Source organism: Acromyrmex echinatior, chromosome 10 (genome assembly GCF_024713525.1).
Source record: "Acromyrmex echinatior isolate Ae372 chromosome 10, ASM2471352v2, whole genome shotgun sequence".
NCBI lineage: Eukaryota > Metazoa > Arthropoda > Insecta > Hymenoptera > Formicidae > Acromyrmex > Acromyrmex echinatior.
Window position 1 is genome coordinate 12,322,278 of NC_141861.1, and position 22,407 is coordinate 12,344,684.

At 47.9% G+C, this 22,407-nt stretch overlaps 4 protein-coding genes and 1 long non-coding RNA gene across 5 annotated transcripts; 4 read left to right on the forward strand and 1 right to left on the reverse strand.

Annotated features, from left to right (window-relative positions):
- The first annotated feature begins 872 nt into the window (after window positions 1–872).
- LOC147908365 (uncharacterized) lies at window positions 873–6,160 on the forward strand. Its single transcript, XM_087410102.1, is given in 3 exon segments — window positions 873–3,566; window positions 3,657–4,297; window positions 4,366–6,160. Coding segments are annotated over 3 exon segments (5,049 nt in total). The 5' UTR covers window positions 873–953.
- A 1,957-nt stretch (window positions 6,161–8,117) lies between these two features.
- On the reverse strand, window positions 8,118–12,256 carry LOC147908366 (uncharacterized). Its single transcript, XM_087410103.1, has 5 exons — window positions 11,941–12,256; window positions 10,180–11,864; window positions 9,547–9,975; window positions 9,023–9,423; window positions 8,118–8,973 (listed from the first exon to the last, which is right to left on the reverse strand). Exons 1-5 carry the CDS (start codon window positions 12,254–12,256, stop codon window positions 8,118–8,120), a joined length of 3,687 nt encoding a protein of 1,228 aa, XP_087266229.1.
- Window positions 12,257–15,009: 2,753 nt separating this feature from the next.
- LOC147908367 (uncharacterized) lies at window positions 15,010–16,864 on the forward strand. Its single transcript, XM_087410803.1, has one exon. It carries the CDS (start codon window positions 15,010–15,012, stop codon window positions 16,207–16,209), a length of 1,200 nt encoding a protein of 399 aa, XP_087266929.1. The 3' UTR covers window positions 16,210–16,864.
- A 172-nt stretch (window positions 16,865–17,036) lies between these two features.
- On the forward strand, window positions 17,037–18,218 carry LOC147908368 (uncharacterized). The gene has a single exon (XM_087410812.1). The coding sequence runs from the start codon at window positions 17,682–17,684 to the stop codon at window positions 18,204–18,206; it is 525 nt and encodes a 174-aa protein (XP_087266938.1). The 5' UTR covers window positions 17,037–17,681; the 3' UTR covers window positions 18,207–18,218.
- Window positions 18,219–20,197: 1,979 nt separating this feature from the next.
- LOC147908369 (uncharacterized) lies at window positions 20,198–22,074 on the forward strand. Its single transcript, XR_015546537.1, has 2 exons — window positions 20,198–20,278; window positions 20,353–22,074. It is a non-coding gene; the product is annotated as an uncharacterized LOC147908369 (long non-coding RNA).
- Window positions 22,075–22,407: the final 333 nt, after the last annotated feature.

The following is a 22,407-nucleotide window of genomic DNA, read 5'->3' on the forward strand; positions in this document are numbered from 1 at the left end:
TCGATAATTCAAAAAAAAAGGAAAGAATTTCTTCGGTCGACCGACAGTAGTTGTTATTGAACGCACGCACAAGGCGAGCTCGTGATTTCATCTCGAGCCTGACTTTAAGCCTCATCAAAGTCAGAGATTCATTGTTCTTTAGCCTTTTCAAAACAATTCGGTACACGCAAACAGGCACCGGCAACGGAACATCGAAAGTTCTAGAACAATTCGATTCGCGCACGCGAGCGCCGCTCCGACGAATACGTCACGCGCTGTCACCAATCCCGCGTACGGATTTTCTGTCGCGCATGACTGTTACGTTGAACGTCGCTAGAAAAGAATCGAAAGCGCCAATCAATTTTGTACAACCAATGTCACGTGATAATTACGATTGTGGCTAAATTTAATTGAATTTCTCCCAAGAAGAAAGCCCGGACCGGAAGTAATAAATGCCTCGATCTCGCCGGTCCTCAAGGCAGATTGCGCAGATTGCTAAAATAGTCTACACCGCTCATACCGTCTACACCGCTTAGAATTCTTAGACTTCTCAGAGTTCTTATTTCTAGAAGTTCTTCGAGTTCTTAGAATCATAGTCTCGCTACTATACCGCTTCGTTAAATCGCCGCGCTAACCGCTTAGTGAAATCGCGATAAAACGACTCGTTCCGAGAAAATCGCCGAGATTTTCCATCACCGCGATTCCACATACAATTTTGGAAAAGGTGACCGCATTTGATATTTTGTTAATCTAATTTTTAATTAATTATATTCTTTGACTCTGTAACTGATTATATTAAAGAAAATTCTTTTGTTAAAATTAAAAGAAACGGAGTTCTCTTTACTGTCGTGCATCATATCAACCTTGTGCCGTTCTCTCACTCGAATCGTTCCGCGCGGTGCGCTCTCGCACATTTTCTGGTCCTTCGAGCCGGATTTTCGCCGGCATCCGCAGTGTCGAGTGCATCGCGTCCAATGCGAGCATCATCAAGAAAATCAGAGAGAGAAAAATTCGCAAGTGAAAGCATGAGTGACGAAATAGCCGCCTTGCTGAGCGCCCAGAGTGACATCCATGGTCGTATGGCCAGGTCAATAACCAATTTGAAGAAATTGGGGACGGCCAACATCACCCTCCACAATGTCGAAACCCGCTTGGCGCTTCTCGACCAGATGTGGACGGAATTCGAACAGCAACACAAGCTTATTCGAGCACATTACAAGGAAGCCTTCGATCAAAGTGAGTACAACACGTCTCAATTTGCCGATTCCGCCGAAAACACGTACGTGCAGCAGCGCGGCCTGCTGAACGAGTATCGGACGAAACTCATTGCGAAAGACCCGAGCTCAGCTTCCAAAACAGAAGGTAATGTGTCTTCCGGAAAACCGTCGCTGCCTCGCCTCAAGATTAGTTCGTTCTCTGGCGCATTCGAAGACTGGCCTACATTCTGAGATCTCTTCCAATCCATTGTCGGAAACAATTCATCAATCTCAGCAATCGAGAAATTTCATTACCTGAAAACGTGTCTGGAGGGTCCTGCCAAGGAACTGATTCAACCATTAGCGATGACCGAAGACAACTATCCACGCGCATGGGAGCTGCTAAGCGAGCGGTACGAAAATAAGAGAGAGTTATCTCGCTCCAATTTCTCCAAGTTTACCGCCGTGGCTAAGATGAAGAGCGAAAGTGCGGAGGAGCTCAACCGCGTCTTCAACGCCTTGACCAGGGTAGTCAACGGCCAGGAGAACATTGATAGGCCTATCAACTCTCATGGCTTCGATCTACTAACTCATCTTACCGTCGAGCTCTTCGATCCAAGAACTCGCCTGGAGTGGGAGTCACTCTCACGCGCCTCGAGCGACATGCCCACTCTTAAAGAGCTAATGAACTTCATAAACCAAAGAGCACTTACTCTTACAGCCGCCAAACCACAATCGCTCAAGGTCTCCGACAACCCGTCGCGATCTGCCAAGTCGCATCACGTCAAGAAACACACCGAGTCTTCTCAATGCGTTCTATGCAAGAGTAAGCACCACGTGATGGCGTGTGAAGAATTCAAGAAGAAATCCGCGGCCGACCGCAAGGCCGTCGCCGAAACTCACAGGCTGTGCTTCAACTGTCTCGGCTCTCATACATTCGCGAAGTGTCAGTCGACAAGGACGTGTGCTACGTGTAAGTCTCGTCACCACTCAATGTTACACGACGCGTACGTTTCACCGAAATCTCAAGAGGTCAGCTCACTGTCGGCAGTGCGACGCGACAACAACCACAAGGCCATTTTGCTCGCAACGGCGCGAATTTCCATCGCTGATCGTCACGGCAATCAGCACACCACACGCGTGCTCATCGACCAAGGTTCGGAAATCTCTCTAATTTCCGAGGCTCTGGTCCAACGCCTACGCTTGCCACGCTCTCGATCCTCAATCGAGGTCATCGGCATCAGCGGCAAGAGCTCCGGGCCCAGCCGGGGAAAGGTGACTCTCAAGGTGACCTCGGTAACAACAGGGACCGACTTCACCGTCGGAGCCTTTGTTCTGCCACGTCTGTCGCTTTATCAAGGCTCTCACGCAAGGATCAGAATGGAGTGGCCACATCTGAAGGGGCTCCAATTGGCAGATCCCGACTACGCAGCAAACGACGCTATTGAGTTGCTTTTTGGAGCGGAAGTATGCTCAATCATTCTCCAGGATGGTCTCCGCAAGGGAGGCCCCCAAGCGCCTATCGCTCAAAAGACGCTGCTCGGCTGGATCTTATCGGGAGGTTGCGACCGAGTAAACAACTCAGCACAACGCCACTCGCTTCAGTGCACAGCAGATCACGAGTTGGCCGACCTTGTGCACCGCTTCTGGGAGCAGGAGCGAGAAGTGCCCGCTCCCGTCGCTCTCACGCCAAAGGAGCAGCAATGCGAGGACATCTTCGCGCTGCAGCACCAACGCACTGCCGAAGGAAGATACATAGTGCGACTACCTTTTGCATCTCCGCCGACGACGCTAGCTGAGACGCGAAGACCTGCGCAACGACTCTTAGTCGCCATGGAGCGACGCTGCGAGAGAGACGCACGATTCGGCGATCTCTACCGAGCCTTCCTGAAGGACTACGAGGACCAAGGGCACATGGAATTGGCGCCAGAACCTCCGAATTCCAGCGAAGATCGGTGCTACCTTCCGCATCACGGTGTCCTTCGAGAATCCAGCACCACGACTAAGCTCAGAGTCGTCTTCAACGGATCGCAGCGTACAAGGTCTGGTGAGTCGCTCAATACGCATCTATTAGTTGGGGCTAACCTGCTGCCACCCCTCGCGAACGTGCTTTTGCGGTGGCGGTGGCACCGATACGCGCTAGTGGCCGACATCGAGAAGATGTATCGGCAAATTCTTGTGCATCCCGACGACCATAGACATCAGTGCATCCTGTGGCGACACCGCGTTGATGAGCCTGTACGCGAGTTCACATTAAAAACGGTCACTTACGGTCTCGCTTGCGCGCCATTTCTCGCCATTCGCACGCTGCGTCAGCTCGCCGATGACGACGGACCGCGTTTCCCTCGAGGCGCGAGTGCTTTACGACACGACTGCTACGTCGACGATATCGTAACCGGAGCGCACGATAAAGACGACGCTATCGCGCTCCAAGTCGAGCTACGCAACCTCTGCATGGCGGGCGGGTTCCCTCTCTGAAAGTGGGCCGCCAACTGTCAGGAACTTCTTCGCGACATTCCGCCTGAGTACTGTCTCACCAGAGACTCGCGGTCGTGGGACCTAGAAAACCACTCCACGCTGGGATTGCGCTGGTATCCAACCAGGGACGAATTCGCCTTCTCTGTTCCTCGTCGCACCGTCGTCGCGTTCACCAAGAGAAGTCTGCTGTCGGAGACCGCTCGACTCTTCGACCCGCTCGGATGGCTGGCTCCAGTAACCATTCAAGCGAAAATTCTGATTCAGTCGGCCTGGCTACAACAGCTAGAGTGGGACACACCATTGCCCTCAACCATCTCTGAAAGGTGGACGCGACTCTGGGAAGAGCTTCCCCTGCTTGAGAAGCTCAGAGTCGGCCGCTGGCTCGGCACCGGCGACACGAGCTCTCAACTCGAACTGCACGGCTTCGCAGACGCGTCCGAAAGAGGTTACGCCGCCGTGGTGTACCTCCGTATCACCGCGAACAACCACACGAAGACTCTGTTGTTGACCGCCAAAAGCAAGGTCGCGCCGATCAAGCTCGTTTCTCTCCCGCGACTCGAACTCTGCGCCGCCGCCTTGCTTACAAGCGTGCTCGTGCACACGCGCTCTATGCTGGACCTGACGAAAACGCCAGTAATCCTGTGGTCCGACTCCAAGGTCACGCTCCACTGGATTCGAGGTCATGCCTCACGCTGGAAAACGTGGCCAACAGGGTGACACGAATCCAGCAGCAGCTTCCAGAGGCTCAATGGCGCCACGTCCCGGGCAAGGAGAACCCTGCTGACTGTGCCTCCCGGGGACTGACACCAAGTGAGCTCCTCAGCCATTCCTTATGGTGGACGGGCCCGGCCTGGTTGGGCGGGAATTCGTCGCTATGGCCAAGCGTCAACCTCGAGCCACTCAAGGACGTACCAGAGCGGCGGGCCACAACACTCGCAGCAGTCGTCAGAAGCAACCTCGAGCCGGAAGAACTGCTCAGATTCTCGACGCTTCACCAGCTGCTCAGGGTGACTTCCTGGTGCGTGCGTTGGCGTCACCGTAGGCACGCGGTCGGTGCTGTGAACGGTCAGCACAACGAGTCGGCGCTTCTCCCAGCCGAACTCGACGCGGCGCTCATCAGGTGGATACGCATAGCGCAGGTACGGCATTACCAAGAGGAGAGAGCAGCTCTCAAGGACAAGCGCGACCTTGCCAGATCCAGCCATCTGCGAACCCTCAGCCCGTGCATAGACGAGCACGGAATTCTGCGAGTTGGAGGGCGCCTCAAGCACGCAGCGCTATCGTTCGACGAGCGCCATCCGATCATCGTGCCTCCAAGGTCATGGCTCACTCGCCTGCTGGTGGAAGCCTACCATCGCCGTACTCTCCACGGAGGAGTCCAGATGACCCTGGGCCTGCTTCGCCTCCGGTTCTGGATTCCACAAGGCCGAGCGGTGGTCAAGCGATGGCTGCATCAGTGCGTGACATGCACACAGTGGAGGGCTGCCACTCCGCAACCAAAAATGGGGAACCTTCCTTCAGGGAGAGTGACTCCTGCACGCCCATTTCTTCACGTGGGCATCGACTACGCCGGGCCCATTTTCATCAGGACGAGCAAAGGGCGGGGGCACAGCGCTCACAAAGCCTTCATCGCAGTTTTTGTTTGCTTTAGCTCCAAGGCCGTTCACCTTGAGGCTGTTTCAGCATACACCACCGACGCCTTCCTGGCTGCTCTCCGTCGATTCACATCTCGCCGAGGACTGTGCTCGGACATATATTCGGATTGCGGCACCAATTTTTTGGGCGCCGACCGGCAACTTCGCGAGATGCTTCGAGCCTTCTCGGCGGAAGGACGAAAGATCGCACACGTGGCTACATCGGAGGGGATCCGTTGGCATTTCAATCCCCCTTCGGCACCTCATTTTGGTGGACTCTGGGAGGCGGCCGTGAAATCGGCTAAGTATCACCTGCGCCGAACCATCGGCGAAACCAGGCTCACCTACGAGGAAATGAGCACCCTGCTCGCACAAGTGGAGGCATGCCTAAACTCCCGGCCCATGCAGGCCCTCTCAGACGACTCCGACGACCTCACGGCTCTAACACCAGGTCACCTGCTCATCGGGGCACCACTGCTGGCCATTCCTGAGCCATCCTTGTCAAACGAGAAGGAGAACTTGCTTTCCAGGTGGCAACTTATTCAGAGAATGCGAGACCACTTCTGGCAGAGATGGTCACGCGAGTATTTACATACTCTGGCTACCAGACCGAAATGGACCAAGGACGCTTTGCCACCACGCCTTGGATCGCTATGCATCCTGCGTTCCGAGCTCTCACCGCCAAATAAGTGGCCACTGGCACGGATCACGCAGCTGCATCCTGGAAACGACGGCGTGGTGCGAGTGGTTACAATCAAAACCGCCTCATCCGAATTAATTCGTCCTCTAGTCAAATTAGTTTTATTGCCAGAAGAGGCTAACGCGTTTATCTCGCACGCCAGTGCATCAAATGTAAAGAAGAACTTGAATTGATCGCGTGTACTTTCGTGAATCATTTCGTCAATGTTATTTATCAGATAATTCTCGTTTACGGCTCAAGTTCTTCCACGAATTCATTGTATTGTATCGCTTGCTTTATTTTCGCGTTTACTGTTTTTTTGGTAATCTCTATGCGTAACCTTATACATATGTCGTCACGGAGATGACGAGGCGGGCGGGATGTTCGAGATCGGTAATTCAAAAAAAAGGTAAGAATTCCTTCGGTCGACCGACAGTAATTGTTATTGAACGCACGCACAAGGCGAGCTCGTGATTTCATCTCGAGCCTGACTTTAAGCCTCATCAAAGTCAGAGATTCATTGTTCTTTAGCCTTTTCAAAACAATTCGGTACACGCAAACAGGCACCGGCAACGGAACATCGAAAGTTCTAGAACAATTCGATTCGCGCACGCGAGCGCCGCGCTCCGACGAATACGTCACGCGCTGTCACCAATCCCGCGTACGGATTTTCTGTCGCGCATGACTGTTACGTTGAACGTCGCTAGAAAAGAATCGAAAGCGCCAATCAATTTTGTACAACCAATGTCACGTGATAATTACGATTGTGGCTAAATTTAATTGGATTTCTCCCAAGAAGAAAGCCCGGACCGGAAGTAATAAATGCCTCGATCTCGCCGGTCCTCAAGGCAGATTGCGCAGATTGCTAAAATAGTCTACACCGCTCATACCGTCTACACCGCTTAGAATTCTTAGACTTCTCAGAGTTCTTATTTCTAGAAGTTCTTCGAGTTCTTAGAATCATAGTCTCGCTACTATACCGCTTCGTTAAATCGCCGCGCTAACCGCTTAGTGAAATCGCGATAAAACGACTCGTTCCGAGAAAATCGCCGAGATTTTCCATCACCGCGATTCCACATACAATTTTGGAAAAGGTGACCGCATTTGATATTTTGTTAATCTAATTTTAATTAATTATATTCTTTGACTCTGTAACTGATTATATTAAAGAAAATTCTTTTGTTAAATTAAAAGAAACGGAGTTCTCTTTACTGTCGTGCATCATATCAACCTTGTGCCGTTCTCTCACTCGAATCGTTCCGCGCGGTGCATTCTCGCACAGACTCTAAGAACTCTAAGAAGTCTAAGAAGTCTAAGAAGGAGGAACGGCGAGATCGAAGCATTTATTGCTTTCGGCCTGGGCTTTCTTCTTGGGAGAAATCCAATAAAATTTTGCCACAATCGTAATTATTACGTGGCATTGGTTGTACAAAATTGATTGGCGCTTTGGATTCTTTTCTAACGACGTTCAACGTAACAGTCATGCGCGACAGAAAATCCGTACGTGGGATTGGTGACAGCGCGTGACGTATTCGTTGGAGTGCGGCGCTCGCGTGCGCGAATTGAATTGTTCTAGAACTTTCGATTGTCCGTTGCCGGTGCCTGTTTGCGTGTACCGAATTGTTTTGAAAAGACTAAAGAACGACGAATCCCTGACTTTGACGAGGCTTAAGGTCAGGCTCGAGATGAAATCACGAGCTCGCCTTATGCGTGCGTTCAATAACAATTACTGTCGGTCGAAAGAGTTTTTACTTTTTTTCCGAATTACCGATCTCAAACATTCCCGCCCGCCTCGTCATCTCCGTGACGATATATGTATAAAAGTTACCGCGGGCGATGCTTGTTTGATCGAGAGCGATTACTGGCTGCAAATTTCTTTTGAGAGTGCGAACATTTGATTTACGCGGTAAATCATTTCGTTGTACTTGCGAACTTTTAACCTGAGTACTCGTGTACGACACAGCACGTCGGCGCACACGTACTTGCGTAAGTACTTGCGATGCGATGAATGCATTGAGATTACAATAAAACCGTAAACACGTACATAAGATACGCGATACAATACAATGAATCCGTGGAAGAGCTTGAAACGTGAACGAGAGTTATATGATAAAATACCATTGAAGCAATGAATCACGAACGTATAGGCGATCAATTCAAGCTCTCCTTTACATTCGATGCATTAGCGTGCGAGACAAACGCGGTAGCATCTTCTGGCAATAGAACTAATTCGACTAAAGAACGAATTAATTCGGATGAGGCTGTTTTGACTGTGACCACTCGCACTACGCCGTCGTCTCCAGGATGTAGCTGCGTGATCCGTGCCAGTGGCCACTTATTTGGTGGTGAGAGCTTGGAACGAATGATGCATAGCGATCCAATGCGTGATGGCAAAGCGTCCTTGGTCCATTTCGGTCTGGTAGCCAGAGTGTGTAAGTACTCGCGTGACCATCTCTGCCAGAAGTGGTGTCGCATTCGCTGGACAAGTTGCCACCTGGAAAGCAAATTTTTCTTCTTGTCCGACAAGGAAGGCTCGGGAATGGCCAGCAGTGATGCCCCGATGAGCAGGTGACTTGGTGTCAGAGCCGTGAGGTCGTCGGAGTCGTCTGAGAGGGCATGCATGGGCCGGGAGTTCAGGCATGCCTCCACTTGTGCAAGCAGGGTGCTCATTTCTTCGAAGGTGAGCCTGGTTTCGCCGATGGTTCGGTGCAGGTGATACTTAGCAGATTTCACGGCCGCCTCCCAGAGTCCACCAAAATGTGGTGCCGAAGGGAGGTTAAAATGCCAATGGATCCCCTCTGATGTAGCGACGTGTGCGATTTTTCGTCCTTTTGACGAGGAGGCTCGGAGCATCTCTCGAAGTTGCCGGTCGGCGCCCGAAAAATTGGTGCCGCAATCGGAATAGATGTCCGTGCAAAGTCCTCGGCGAGATGTGAAGCGACGGAGAGCAGCCAGAAAAGTGTCGGTGGTGTATGCTGAAACAGCCTCGAGATGAACGGCCTTGGAACTAAAACAAATGAAAATTGCGATGAACGCTTTGTGAGCGCTGTGCCCACGCCCTTTGCTCGTCCTGATGAATATAGGCCCGGCGTAGTCGATGCCCACGTGAAGAAATGGTCGTGCAGGAGTCACTCTTCCTGGAGGAAGGTTTCCCATTTTCGGTTGCGGAGTGGCAGCCTTCCACCGAGTGCATGTCACGCACTGATGCAGCCATCGCTTGACCACTGCTCGGCCTTGTGGAATCCAGAACCGGAGGCGAAGCATTCCCAGGGTCATCTGAACTCCTTCGTGGAGAGTACGGCGATGGTAGGCTTCCACCAGCAGGCGAGTGAGCCATGACCTTGGAGGCACGATGAGAGAATGTCGCTCGTCGAAAGACAGCTCTGCGTGCTTGAGGCGTCCTCCGACTCGCAGGACTCCGTGTTCGTCCATGTACGGGCTGAGGATTCGCAGATGACTAGATCTTGCAAGACAGCGTTTGTTTTCGATAGCATTCATCTCCTCCTGATAATGGAGTGACTGCACTATGCGAATCCATTGAAGGAGTGCTGCGTCGAGTTCGGCAGGGAGAAGCGCTGACCTGTGGAGCTGATTGTCCACAGATCTGACTGAGCGACTGCGGTGACGCCAACGCAAGCACCAGGAAGTCACTCTCAGCAATTGGTGTAATGAAGAGAACCTGAGGAATTCTTCCGGCTCGTGGTTGCTCCTGATGACTGCCGCGAGTGTGGTGGCACGTTGCTACGGTACGTCCTTGATGGGTTCCTGATCGACGCTTGGCCATTGCGTCGGATTCCCGCATAACCATGCAACCCGTCCACCACAAGGGATGGCTGAGGAGCTCGCGTGGTGTCAGTCCCCGGGAGGCACAGTCGGCGGGGTTGTTCTTGCCCGGGACGTGACGCCATTGAGCCTCCGGAAGTTGCTGCTGGATTCGTGATACCCTGTTGGCCACGTATTTTCCAGCGGGAGGCGTGACCTCGAATCCAGTGGGGCGTGATCTTGGAGTCTGACCACAAGATCAGTGGTGTTGCAACTAGTTTTAACACAGAGCGCGTGTGCACGAGTACACTTGAAAGTAAGGCGGTGGCGCAGAGTTCGAGTCGTGGGAGAGAAACAAGTTTAATCGGCGCGACCTTGCTTTTGGCTGTCAATAATCGAGTCTTTGTCTGATTGTTTGCGGTGATGCGAAGGTACACCACAGCGGCGTAACCTCTTTCGGACGCGTCTGTGAAGCCGTGTAATTCAAGCTGAGAGCTCGGGTCGCCGGTGCCGAGCCAGGCCGCGGCCGACTCTGAGCTTCTCGAGCAGTGGAAGTTCTTCCCAGAGCCTCTTCCACTTTCCAATGATGGTTGACGGCAATGGTGCGTCCCAGTCTAGCTGTTGCAGCCAGGCCGACTGAATTAGAATTTTTGCTTGAATGGTTACTGGAGCCAGCCTCGAAGAGTCGAGCGGTCTCCGACAGCAGACTTCTCTTGGTAAACGCGACGACGGTGCGAGGAGGAACAGAGAAGGCGAATTCGTCCCTGGCTGGATACCAGCGCAATCCCAGAGTTGAGTGGTTCTCTTGTTCCCACGACCGCGAGTCTCTGGTGGGGCAGTACTCGGGCGGAATGTCGCGAAGAAGCTCCTGGCAGTTGGCGGCCCACTTTCGGAGAGAGAACCCGCCCGCCATGCAGAGGTTGTGGAGCTCGACTTGGAGAGCGATAGCATCGGCTTTGTTATGCGCTCCGGTTACGAGATCGTCGACGTAGCAGTCATGTCGTAACGCATCTGCGCCTCGAGGGAAACGCGATCCGTCGTCATCGGCGAGTTGACGCAAAGTGCGAATGGCGAGAAATGGCGCGCAAGCGAGACCGTAAGTGACGGTTTTCAATGTAAACTCGCGTATAGGCTCATTAACGCTGTGTCGCCAAAGAATGCATTGATGCCTTTGATCGTCGGGATGAACAAGAATCTGCCGATACATCTTTTCGATGTCAGCCACTAGCGCGTACCAATGCCACCGCCACCGCAGAAATACGTTCGCGAGGGGTGGCAGCAAGTTAGCCCCAACTAGCAGATGAGTATTGAGTGACTCACCGGACCTTGTACGCTGCGATCCGTTGAAGACGACCCTGAGCTTCGTCGTGGTGCTGGATTCTCGAAGGACGCCGTGATGCGGAAGGTAGCACCGATCTTCGCTAGAATTCGGAGGTTCTTGCGCCAATTCCATGTGACCTTGGTCCTCGTATTCCTTCAGGAAGGCGCGGTAGAGATCGCCGAATCGTACGTCTCTCTCACAGCGTCGCTCCATGGCGATTAAGAGTCGTTCAGCAGATGTTCGCGTCTCAACCAGCGTCATCGGCGGAGATGCAAAAGGTAGTCGCACTATGTATCGTCCTTCGGCAGTGCGTTGGTGCTGCAGCGCGAAAATGTCTTCACATTGCTGCTCTTTTGGCGTGAGTGCGACGGGAGCGGACATCTCTCGTTCCTGCTCCCAGAAGCGGTGCACAAGTTCGGCTAGCTCATGATCTGCGGTGCACTGAAGCGAGTGATGCTGTGCTGAGTTGGTTACTTGGTCGCAACCTTCCGATAGGATCCAGCCGAGCAGTGTCTTTTGAGCGATAGGCGCTTGGAGGCCTCCTTTGCGAAGACCATCCTGGAGAATGATTGAGCATACTTCCGCTCCAAAAAGTAGCTCAATAGAGTTTGCTGCGTAGTCCGGATCAGCCAATTGGAGCCCCTTTAAGTGTGGCCACTCCATTCTGATCCTTGCGTGAGAGCCTTGGTAAAGCGAAAGACGTGGCAGAATAAAGGCTCCGACGGTGAAGTCGGTCCCTGTGGTTAACGAGGTCACGTTGAGCGAGGTCACCTTTCCCCTGCTGGGCCCGGAGCTTTTGCCGCTGATGCCGATGACTTCGATTGCGGATCGAGAGCGTGGCAAGCGTAAGGCGCTGGACCAGAGGCTCGGAAATCAAAGAAATTTCCGAACCTTGGTCGATGAGCACGCATGTGGTATGCCGATTGCCGTGACGATCAGCGATGGAAACTCGCGCAGTTGCGAGCAAAATAACCTTGTAGTCGTTGTCGCGGCGCACTGCCGACAGTGAGCTCACCTCTTGAGGTTTCGGTGAAACGTACGCGTCGTGTAACATTGAGTGGTGACGAGACTTGCACGTGGAACACGTCCTCGTCGACTGGCACTTCGCGAATGTATGAGAGCCGAGGCAGTTGAAGCACAGCCTGTGAGTTTCGGCAACGGCCTTGCGGTCGACAGCGGATTTCTTCTTGAATTCTTCACACACCATCACGTGGTGCTTACCCTTTCATAGGACGCATTGTGAAGATTCGATGTATTTCTTGACGTGATGCGACTTGGCAGATCGCGACGGGTTGTCGGAGACCTTGAGCGATTTTGGTTTGGCGGCTTTGATAGTCAGCGTTCTCCTTGTGATGAAGTCCAGCAACGTGTCGTGGTTTGGCAAGTCCGTGGAATCGCTCATGTGCGATTCCCACTCGAGACGCGTTTTCGGGTCGAAAAGCTCGATGACTAGGTGATTCAAAAGGTCGAATCCATGTGAGTCAATTGGTCTCCCAATACTTTCTTGGCCGTTCGCGACACTGATCGCGGCGTTGTTGATGCGGCTAAGTTCCTCGGCGGTATCGCTTTTCATTTTTGCACTGAGGTGAACGTGCAAAAATTGGAGCGCGACATCTCCCGTTTATTCTCATAATGCTTGCAGAGCAGCGCCCACGCGCGCGAATAGTTGTCTCCGGTTACTGCCAGCGGGCGTATCAACGCCTCCGCGGATCCTTCCAAGCAATGCTTTAAATGGTGAAATCTCTCTACGTTTGAGATAGACGGATTGTTGCCAACGATAGACAAGAATATATCCCGAAATGAAGGCCAGTCTTCAAACGCGCCCGAAAACGATCGGATTTTTAAGCGCGGCAGCGCCGACTTGGTAGAATAATCGGTTCCCGATTCACTTGGAGGAGCTGTACTTGATTTCTCAGCTTTGAGCTTTGTCCGGTAATCGTTCAGTAGGCTGCGCTGCTGCACGTACGTGTTTTCGACGGAATCGGCAAATTGAGACGTGTTGTACTCACTCTGATCGAAGGCTTCCTTGTAATGTGCTCGAATAAGCTCGTGTTGCTTTTCGAATTTCGTCCACAGCTGGTCGAGAAGCGCCGAACGGGTTTCGACTGCGTGGAGGGTGATGTTGGCCGTCCCCATTTTCTTCAAATTGGTCACTGACCTGGCCATGCGACCATGGATGTCACTCTGGGTGGTCAGCAAGGCGGTTATTTCGTCACTCATGATTTCTTTTCAGCACTAGCAAACTGAACGCGATGCACTCGACACTGCGGATGCCGGCGAGTATCCGGCTCGAAGGATCAGAAATGTGCGGGAATGCACCGCGCGACGGCGAAACGAGGCGGTGCGTTACCGTTTCTACCAATGTTGAGTGCACTCGGGTCCTTGATCGGCGGAGCAGCCAGCGTGGCAAAAACGGTAAACGATAGCAAAACCGCGCGACGTCAGCTCGAAGAGCTGCAACGTCACGATCGCGCGATGGAACAGGGTCGCGGACTGTATCTCGCTCCGTACAAATATGGACGCGGACTGTATCTCGGTCCATACAAACATGGATAGGGCGTAGCTGCAAAGAAAAAAAAAACGTCAAAAAGACGATAAAAATGCCGTCTGGCGCAACTACCAATGTACAATTGAACGAGCTCGCGAGACGTATGCGTGTACCATACTTTAGAGGCGTTTTCATGCGTAACGCGTTACCGACGAACGGTGTGCGCCGAAACGAAAGCGGTATCGTGAATCTGGACGATGCGACGGGGCCTGGTACTCACTGGGTAGCGTACGCGAAGAGGAACAATCGCGTCATGTATTTTGACAGTTTCGGTAATCTTCGACCGCCTAAGGAACTGGTGCGATATTTCGAGAACGACGCTATGGCGATAGAGTACAATCGCACGTCTCATCAGACGTACGATCAGAGTTTCTGCGGACAGATGTGTCTGCGGTTTCTGCAAACGGTAGACGCGCGTGAATTTAAAAAGCTCGACGAGGTGCTGTGAAATCTTAGTATTAGTCGAACGCTTTTTCCATCATGTCGTTGACGCTTACGCTGAGCGGAAAGAGCACCGTCCTCGCGGCGAATTACTTCCCCATCATAGATTTGAGTGACGGAGATTACGAGCTCGGTTTGGCGATTTTTGAGACTTATCACATGATACCGAACGTAAACGAATCGAACAACAAATTTTATTTCACCAAAGACGACGTGGAAATTACAATTCCCGAGGGTTCGTACGAAGTGCGAGATATAAATGAATTTCTGAAACGCGCGATTTTACGAAAACGTCCGCACCGCGACGCACTTGAAACCGTTGATGTAGTGGGTGATGACAATAACAATAACACTGATGATGATGATGATAATGATGAGGGTGAAGAATACCCGATTACGCTCCACGCAAACTACAACACGATGAAATGTGAGATTAGATGTGCGTACAAAATAAACTTTGACAAGTCCAACAGCATTGGATCGCTGCTGGGATTCTCGTCGAAGCGTATACTGCAGCCGCGAAGGTGGCACGAATCGGACGTGTCAATCAATAATGAATGTAAATGTTATCCGCGTAGAGTGCAACGTGACCGCGGGTGCATACAGCAACGGCAAAAGCGTGCACACGATACATAAATTTTCGCCGAGCGTGGCGCCAGGATATAAGATATCGGAGAGGCCGACGCAAATCATTTACCTGTCGATCATCGCACGGAGCATTACAGATCTAACGATAGCATCGTCGATCAAAACGGACGATTGCTTGATTTTCGAGGAGAAGAGATCACCGTTAGATTGCACGTACGACGGCGACAGTAATAACGTGAGCGTGAAATGCTCGTGCTGAACGGAACGGAGCGTACGCAGAGAGATAACGTATCAGGATCGGTGACGCCACAGCTCGATAACACTCGCTCAACTCAACGTTACATTTTTAAAGTCTTTGGGATTCGCGGTGCACAACATTTGAGATGACTGATATCTTAAACATTAAAGACGAGCCGATCTTCGACGATCGCATCGTCAAGATTGAGACTCACACGTACAACCCGTTCGCCAACATCACGTTTGGGTACAGCGACGAAATAAGAATACTCATACAGCAACAGGATCTGTATACACTGCCGTACGAAAGCTTTCTATATGTCGAGAGAAAACTGACGAAGAACAAAGTGGTCCAGGGTGCTCATGTGACATTGGGAAATAATTGCGTCGCGTTCATATTCGATGAGATTCGATATGAACTCAATGGTGTGGAGATTGACCGTAATAGAAATGTGGATATAACTAACACGCTCAAAAACTATGTAACAGTGTCATCCGACAGAAGCGTGATTCTACGGAATGCCGGCTGGGATGCGCAGACTACTGCAGCCGGATATTTTAATTTCTGTGTACCGCTCTATGTACTGCTGGGATTTTGCGAAGATTACAAACGTGTGGTAATCAACGCTCGTCACGAGTTGATTTTAATACGAGCGCGCAACGACAACAATTGTCTGACGGGAGATCCGGCGGTAGAGCCAACGCTCGAATTATTCAAAGTACAGTGGCGAATGCCGCACGTGTTATTGAGCGAGATAAATAAGCTGTTGATGCTGCGCGCTTTGGAGAGCGGACGATATCTGAGCATGGCTTTTCGTTCGTGGGATCTGTACGAATTTCCGCTCTTGCAGAGCACAACCAAGCATTCGTTGGCCATCAAGACGGCTACTCAGCTCGACAAGCCGCGCTACGTTATTTTCGCTATGCAAACAGGTCGAAAAAACGTCATGTCCCAGGATGTAAGTCGATTCGACGACTGCAAATTAACCAATGCGAAACTTTACCTGAATTCGGAATGTTATCCGTACGATGACTTGAATCTGGATTTTGACAAAAACAGATGTGCGATTCTGTATGACTTGTACGCGCGTTTCTGCAAGGGCTACTACGGATACGAGTATCTCGAGCCGAGTCTCACCTTTACAACTTTTTTACGTAATGGTCCATTCGTGATCATCGATTGCTCTCGACAGAACGAATCAGTCAAGAGTGGCACCGTGGACGTGCGATTAGACTTTGAATGTAAAGAGGATGTACCCGCAAATACAACAGCCTATTGTCTCATCATACACGATCGCGTGGTTCAGTATAATCCATTGACCAATGTTGTGCGCAAAATTACCTAAGATGCACCTCTGACACGATATAAGATCTACGATACGTCGCAATCGACCGCAATCGACCGCAGTCTTCTCGACAACATGCTCGTGCCAACGTTCGTGGATCTGCAAGGATTCATCGTTAACAAGAAATTTATCGTGAAGGAAGTAGCGGTGTTGAAACAGGGGACCGTTCTCACGCATTACATTTTTACGAGTCCCGTGCCATGGAAATTTTTGACAAGATCCGACAGGTCTTGCGCTTCCTGGTTGATTGCTTATCACCATGGATTGCAATGGGAGGACGGGACGATCCCGTACAACGAGGCGAAACGTCTAATTACGATGGCTATTTGAAGATGATGCTGTCGTGTATGTCAAGGGGCGCGAGAAACGAACGTGGCTGCAGAACTTGCTTCTGGACGATGAGCGAGAACGCATGTACATCGAGGCCTTGGACGCAGTTTACGAAGACATGGAATCTTTATCTAATCTAGATGTTACTAATATTATACGATGTGGACAACATGTTAAGAATTGCGCGTTACAAAATGTATTGAAAATATATAACTGTGGTGGTTGCAAAAGAATATTTTAAATAAAAATACGTTAACGTATTTATTATGTATTTCTTTTTCCTTCCTTTGTAATGTATAAACGTATGTATAAAAGTATGTACGTAGTACGTATATATGTACATATGTATGTATATATATGTATGTATGTATGTATGTATGTATGTATGTATGTATGTATAAACGTATGTACGTATGTATAAACGTATGTATAAATTCGTGACAAAGAAAAATACATAAAAAGATAAAACTTGATAAAACGTGTCGCGACGTGTCCGATCAGACAGTACATTTGACAGTACATATATGCAATGTATATAGGCAGTATATTAGACTTTTTTTTTCATTCAATCGTGAGCTTCAGTTACGAGCGTTAAGACATGGACGAATAAAGGAATATATACGTCGAAAATCAATCGAGCGAAAGGGGTACTGCCCATTGTCGCCAAGTCCGCCAAGTCCACCGCCTTCGAAGGAAAAAGCGAGATATTGGGAATATCCTGGAGAAAAGGTGTCAAAGTCACCAACGTGCTCATCACCAACGTCATCGATGCCATCGAAATATAAATCATAAAGTATAAGCATTAATAAACTCGCGAACAAAAAATAAAAAATAAAAAAACGTAGAAAGACTCAATAAAACGTGTTGCAACAAGTTCGCAATTCTTAAAAAAAGAGGGGAGAGTTATCCCCTCTTCAATTCTAGAAGTTTTATATATATATCGCAATTTACGCGGGTGCAATTAGTCTTGCGATACTCGCTTGTACGAACGGTTGAAAAATGTACTACGCTGAAGACAGCAACGCATCGTACGAAACGAAGAAGAACTGCAGTAACATGTAAGTTTTAACATCCTATATGCAAAAGAAACGTTTTTTTTTAACATTATGTATTTTTTTTAACATTATATATATATACACAGCATGGAACATCGCAAGATGCGTTTATTGGGTAGACGTTACGATCTGACGACTACGGGCTATAAATTTTTGGAAATTGGAATCAACGTTGGTCCACCGAGTTACGTGGAGATCGCCCTGGGAGATCATCGCGGACATGAACTGCTGCTGTCTCTCGAAACGTGGAAAGGTTTCTACGAGCAGCGATGGAATGTTTACAAGATGCTGCGAAACGAATATAAGGACAATTTTATAAGTGTTGGACCGTTAACCGTCAGCGTTTGCATGCTGAACGATGCTACGCTCGTACGTCTCAATTCTTCGTCCGTACGCATGATGATGACCGAAACGACGCTACGACGTATGTTTGAGTTTGACGAATGTATCGATGTAACGTTCGAACGATTAACCCGACTCGTCGATACGGTTAATGTCAAGTATACGCGATTCTCCAACATCGCGTCCAAAAACGCTATACGCGATAGTGATATTTTTAACAAACATCAGCTCGTCGATTGCGAGCTATTGGCTTTAGTTTTTAATACGTAAAAAAAAAAGAAATGATGTAATAATATGTGAATAAAAAATTTTTTTTGTTCATATCATTATATATATGTACTTTCTTTACTTCCCATCCGTCTATCCATCCATCCATCCATTCATCCTATATCTCGACGCGCTATAGCGATAACTTTTCGTGACGGCACTTATGATCTAAAGTGTTTTATATACAACTGCCTCTCACCCCCTATAGATCCTAGGCAGGCTCGCTTCTCAACGGCGAAGATCGATTCTCAACGTCAGTCTTTGTTCTGCTTTGTCCGCGCGCAAGACGTGTTAAGACGTGAGTGATATTTTTTTTTTCCCCCAATGTGCAACAATATTCTACTATTTTAGCGTTAATGATAGAATATTGTTGCACATTTTCTGTGATTAAGTGAAATGATAATTTTTTATTGTGCAGTTATAACATGCAAAAACAACAACAAAAAGTTGAGGAAACTGCCTCCTCCTCCTCCTCCTCCTCCTCCTCCTCTTTCTTAGACGATATTGAGAATAATATCACAGTTGATCTCACTAAATTAAATATAGATCAATTAGAAGTGTTCAATCGCCTCATTGCCAAGGTGGATGATCACAGGCATGTGTGCATCAATAGAGTTGCGTTCAAACACCTCATCGACAATCTCGATAAGGCTGTGAAGGAAGAGGAAATGGAAAAGGAAATGAAAGAGAAAGTAGAAGAAGAAACTAAAGAGGAGAGCGTTTCCTCCTCCTCCTCCTCTTTCTCAGAGGAGAGTCAGAGTGATATCAGATCTCACTCAACTATACGTCAATTAGAACTGTTCCATCGGATCATTGAAATTGCCGATGAGGACGATCTCAGGCATGTGCGCGTTAAAAATTGCGCAAACACCTCTTCGACAATCTTGATGAGGCTGTGGAAGAAGAAGAAGAGGAAGTGGAAGAAGAGGAAGTGGAAGAAGAGGAAGTGGAAGAAGAGGAAGTGGAAGAGGAAGAGGAAGTGGAAGTGGAAGAAGAAGAAACTGAAGAAGAGAGCGTCTCCTCCTATTTCTTAGAGGAGATTCATGATAATATTATAATTGATCTCACTCGAATACGCATAGATGAATTAGGACTGTTCTATCGCCTCATCGAGGCTGCTGATGAGGCTGACGATCTCAAGCGAGTAAGCATTAATAGAATTGTGTTTAATTGTCTCATTTACAATTTCGATGAGGGTTTGGACGAAGAGGAAGAGGAATAAGAATTCAGTGGAAGATGAGGAGGAGGAGGAAGAGGAGGAAGAATAAGAGGAGGAAGAAGAGGAGGAGGAAAAGGCGGTGGAGGAAGAAGAGAAGAATAAGAAGACGGTGGGTAAAGAAGAAGAGGAAGAGGAAGAGGACTAAGAATTCAGCGGAGGATGAGGAGGAGGACGGAGAGGGAGAGGGTGTGGAGAAGGTAAGAATTTTTTTATTATATAGGTTTTTTTTCTTCCTTTTTTTCTTTAATATTTCTTGTTCGCGTTATAATATTGATACGCATTTAGGGGTGGACTCCGCAGTGACTGCCTGAAACGCATTTTTTTGGGATAGACGCGGGGTCTGCGGAGGCGGCGGTCCCAATAGTACATGACACCACAACAGCACTTTAGGATGGACGCGGGGTTTGCGGTGGCGGCGGTCTCAATAGTACATGACACCGAAGATCGATTTTCAGCGTCAGTCTTTGCTGAATTTGCATGCGAGTGAAAGTTTTAACGTGATAATATATAACGTGATTTTTTTTCCCCAAAGTGTAAAAGTATTCTACTATTTACGCTAAATAGTAGAATATGTTTATTAAGTGATAATACTGTGAATTTTTAAAAACAATTTTTTTTGTCGATTTTTTTAAGATTATTTTTCAACGATGAGCAACTTGCAAGATTTAATTCGAATTAGATACGAGTATCCCATGGAAGGAGTAAGTTGTTTTTTTTTTATCAAACATTTTAGTGATTTTTGCGCTTCATTTTAGTGATTTTGCATCTTTTTACTTTTCAGTACCTCATGGTCAACAACGAGCCGCAAGTCCGGCTACAATTACGGGACGAGGTGGGGGTGCAAATTATCCCCTCAGTAAGTATAACAAATAGATTTATTTTCTATTTTTTTTTCTTTTTCCTTTTAAATTCATTTTGTTCATTTTTCAGCCTGTATCTCGATCTTTTATCCAGATCAGAGGCTTCATTAACATAGCCACTTGGCGAATAAGAAGAAACGAAAGAGAATGCGACCGGGAGAATCAAGTCGACATGTAGGAAGAAAGGGATTTCTTTCTAGCAGAATTATTTGGTCTCCGACCAAATACGAGCCTGATCCGGAGCCGGAAGACTGGAATTGTATCATAAATTTATTAGGTGTTGGAATTAATTCGTAGCGTTTTTAAATGAAAGAATGTTATTTATTTCACATGAGCATTAAAAAATACATTAATGAAAGTACTTCCCATCACTTGTAAAACGCTACGAATTAATTCCAACACCTAATATATATGTGAATTTCTCTTCTTATATGTTACATTCTTCTCATATGTTACATGCTAATGTAACGCTTTTGTTTTACAGAAACGACGGCTATCATTTTTTTTTAATTTGGGGACGCGGCGGTGGTGGTGGCACTGGTGCCTGCGACGGGGTGGCGGCGGTGGCGACAGCGTCTGCGATGATGGGTGGCGGTCCCCAATAATACGTGACACCACACATGGCGACATATCAGTAAACGTAAACATCGATAGCGCCGGGACTTCCAGCGCCTCCCCTCCCTTCCCCACGTCTACCAGTACTCCCCGCGCCTACTCTCCCGCGCCTATGAGTATCCCCGCGCCCCGCGCTCCCCTCAGAGGACCTGAGTTAGAACTATTATTCCTACTTATCTCGTACCCCTCGATAAATTAACGAATCGCAATTTACCGATCCTTATTAACAATATATTATCGACAAATTACGTTACTTTTCACTTATAGAATCGCTTATACCATTTAAATATCTTTTAACCAATACGATAATGATACCGAAAATCGTTGTTAAAAAATAATACCGACGTTTACCGAGTTAGAAAATCCAGCCGCAGGATCGAGTCGCGAGTATGCGAGGAGATGGATGCTTTACTCATAAAGAACACTCTCGTATACATCAAATTAAACTGTCGATTGCTCCTCCTGCAGCTTCATCAATAAATATTGCGGGGGCTATGATTTATCCTCGTCACAAGTGTGTCACTGTTTTGTCCATTTATATGTAGACCACCTAGATTTTTGATAGCGGAATTAAATATTCTCGAAACTTGTTTATCTAATATAATATAATTTATACAACAGATGTCATCATCTGCCTGGGCGATTTAAATATAAATATGCTGAATAAGCATGATGCGACAACTCGGTATCTATGCAATATTATGTCACATTTTTAATATCACATTTTTCACTGAAACAGCTCATAGATACTCTGACGCGACACGATTTCACTAATTAATATAATTTTTATAATGTCGGATATTACCATCAAAAACACTGGCGTGATTGACTCTATAGCTATCACTGATCACTTAACTATCTTTGCTATTTTGAAATTGATAAAACCTCATCATGGATAAATTTTAATTTAAATTTTCCGTTATATGATCACAAACAAATCTCGGCATCCCAATGTCATTAGGACCGCTATTGAGACAGTATTCGGCATGGACAGCGCTACATTACAACGTGCGTGCAAACGCTTCAGATTAAGAATAGAGGCCGTCATTCAAGCTAATGGAGGATATATCGAATAATTATACTCTACAAGGATTTCCCAAGTGCCATGTAAAAGGATTTTTTGTAATATATAATTTTTCATTAAAAAATTTTGTTTAAAGAAATTGTTCGATTTGTCCGGATTTTGGTGACGCACCTATATATATTATATATATATATATATATATATATATATATATAATATATGAAATAAAACTTTACATAAAAGAAACATATGTAACATATTAATCGCGATAATTATTACTTAATACAGGAACATAAAAAAACATATGTTGAACTAGCATCTTATATTAATCTTCATTCTTTTTGTGAAAGAGAACTCAAAAACAATAGTTGGTTTAAGTGCTCACTAGTTACTATTCGTAGTGCCTAGAGAAATGGCATCACTGGCAACCGATGTTGAGTAAAAATTAATCGGACATCGATTAATTGATCAGAGAAAATATTGAGT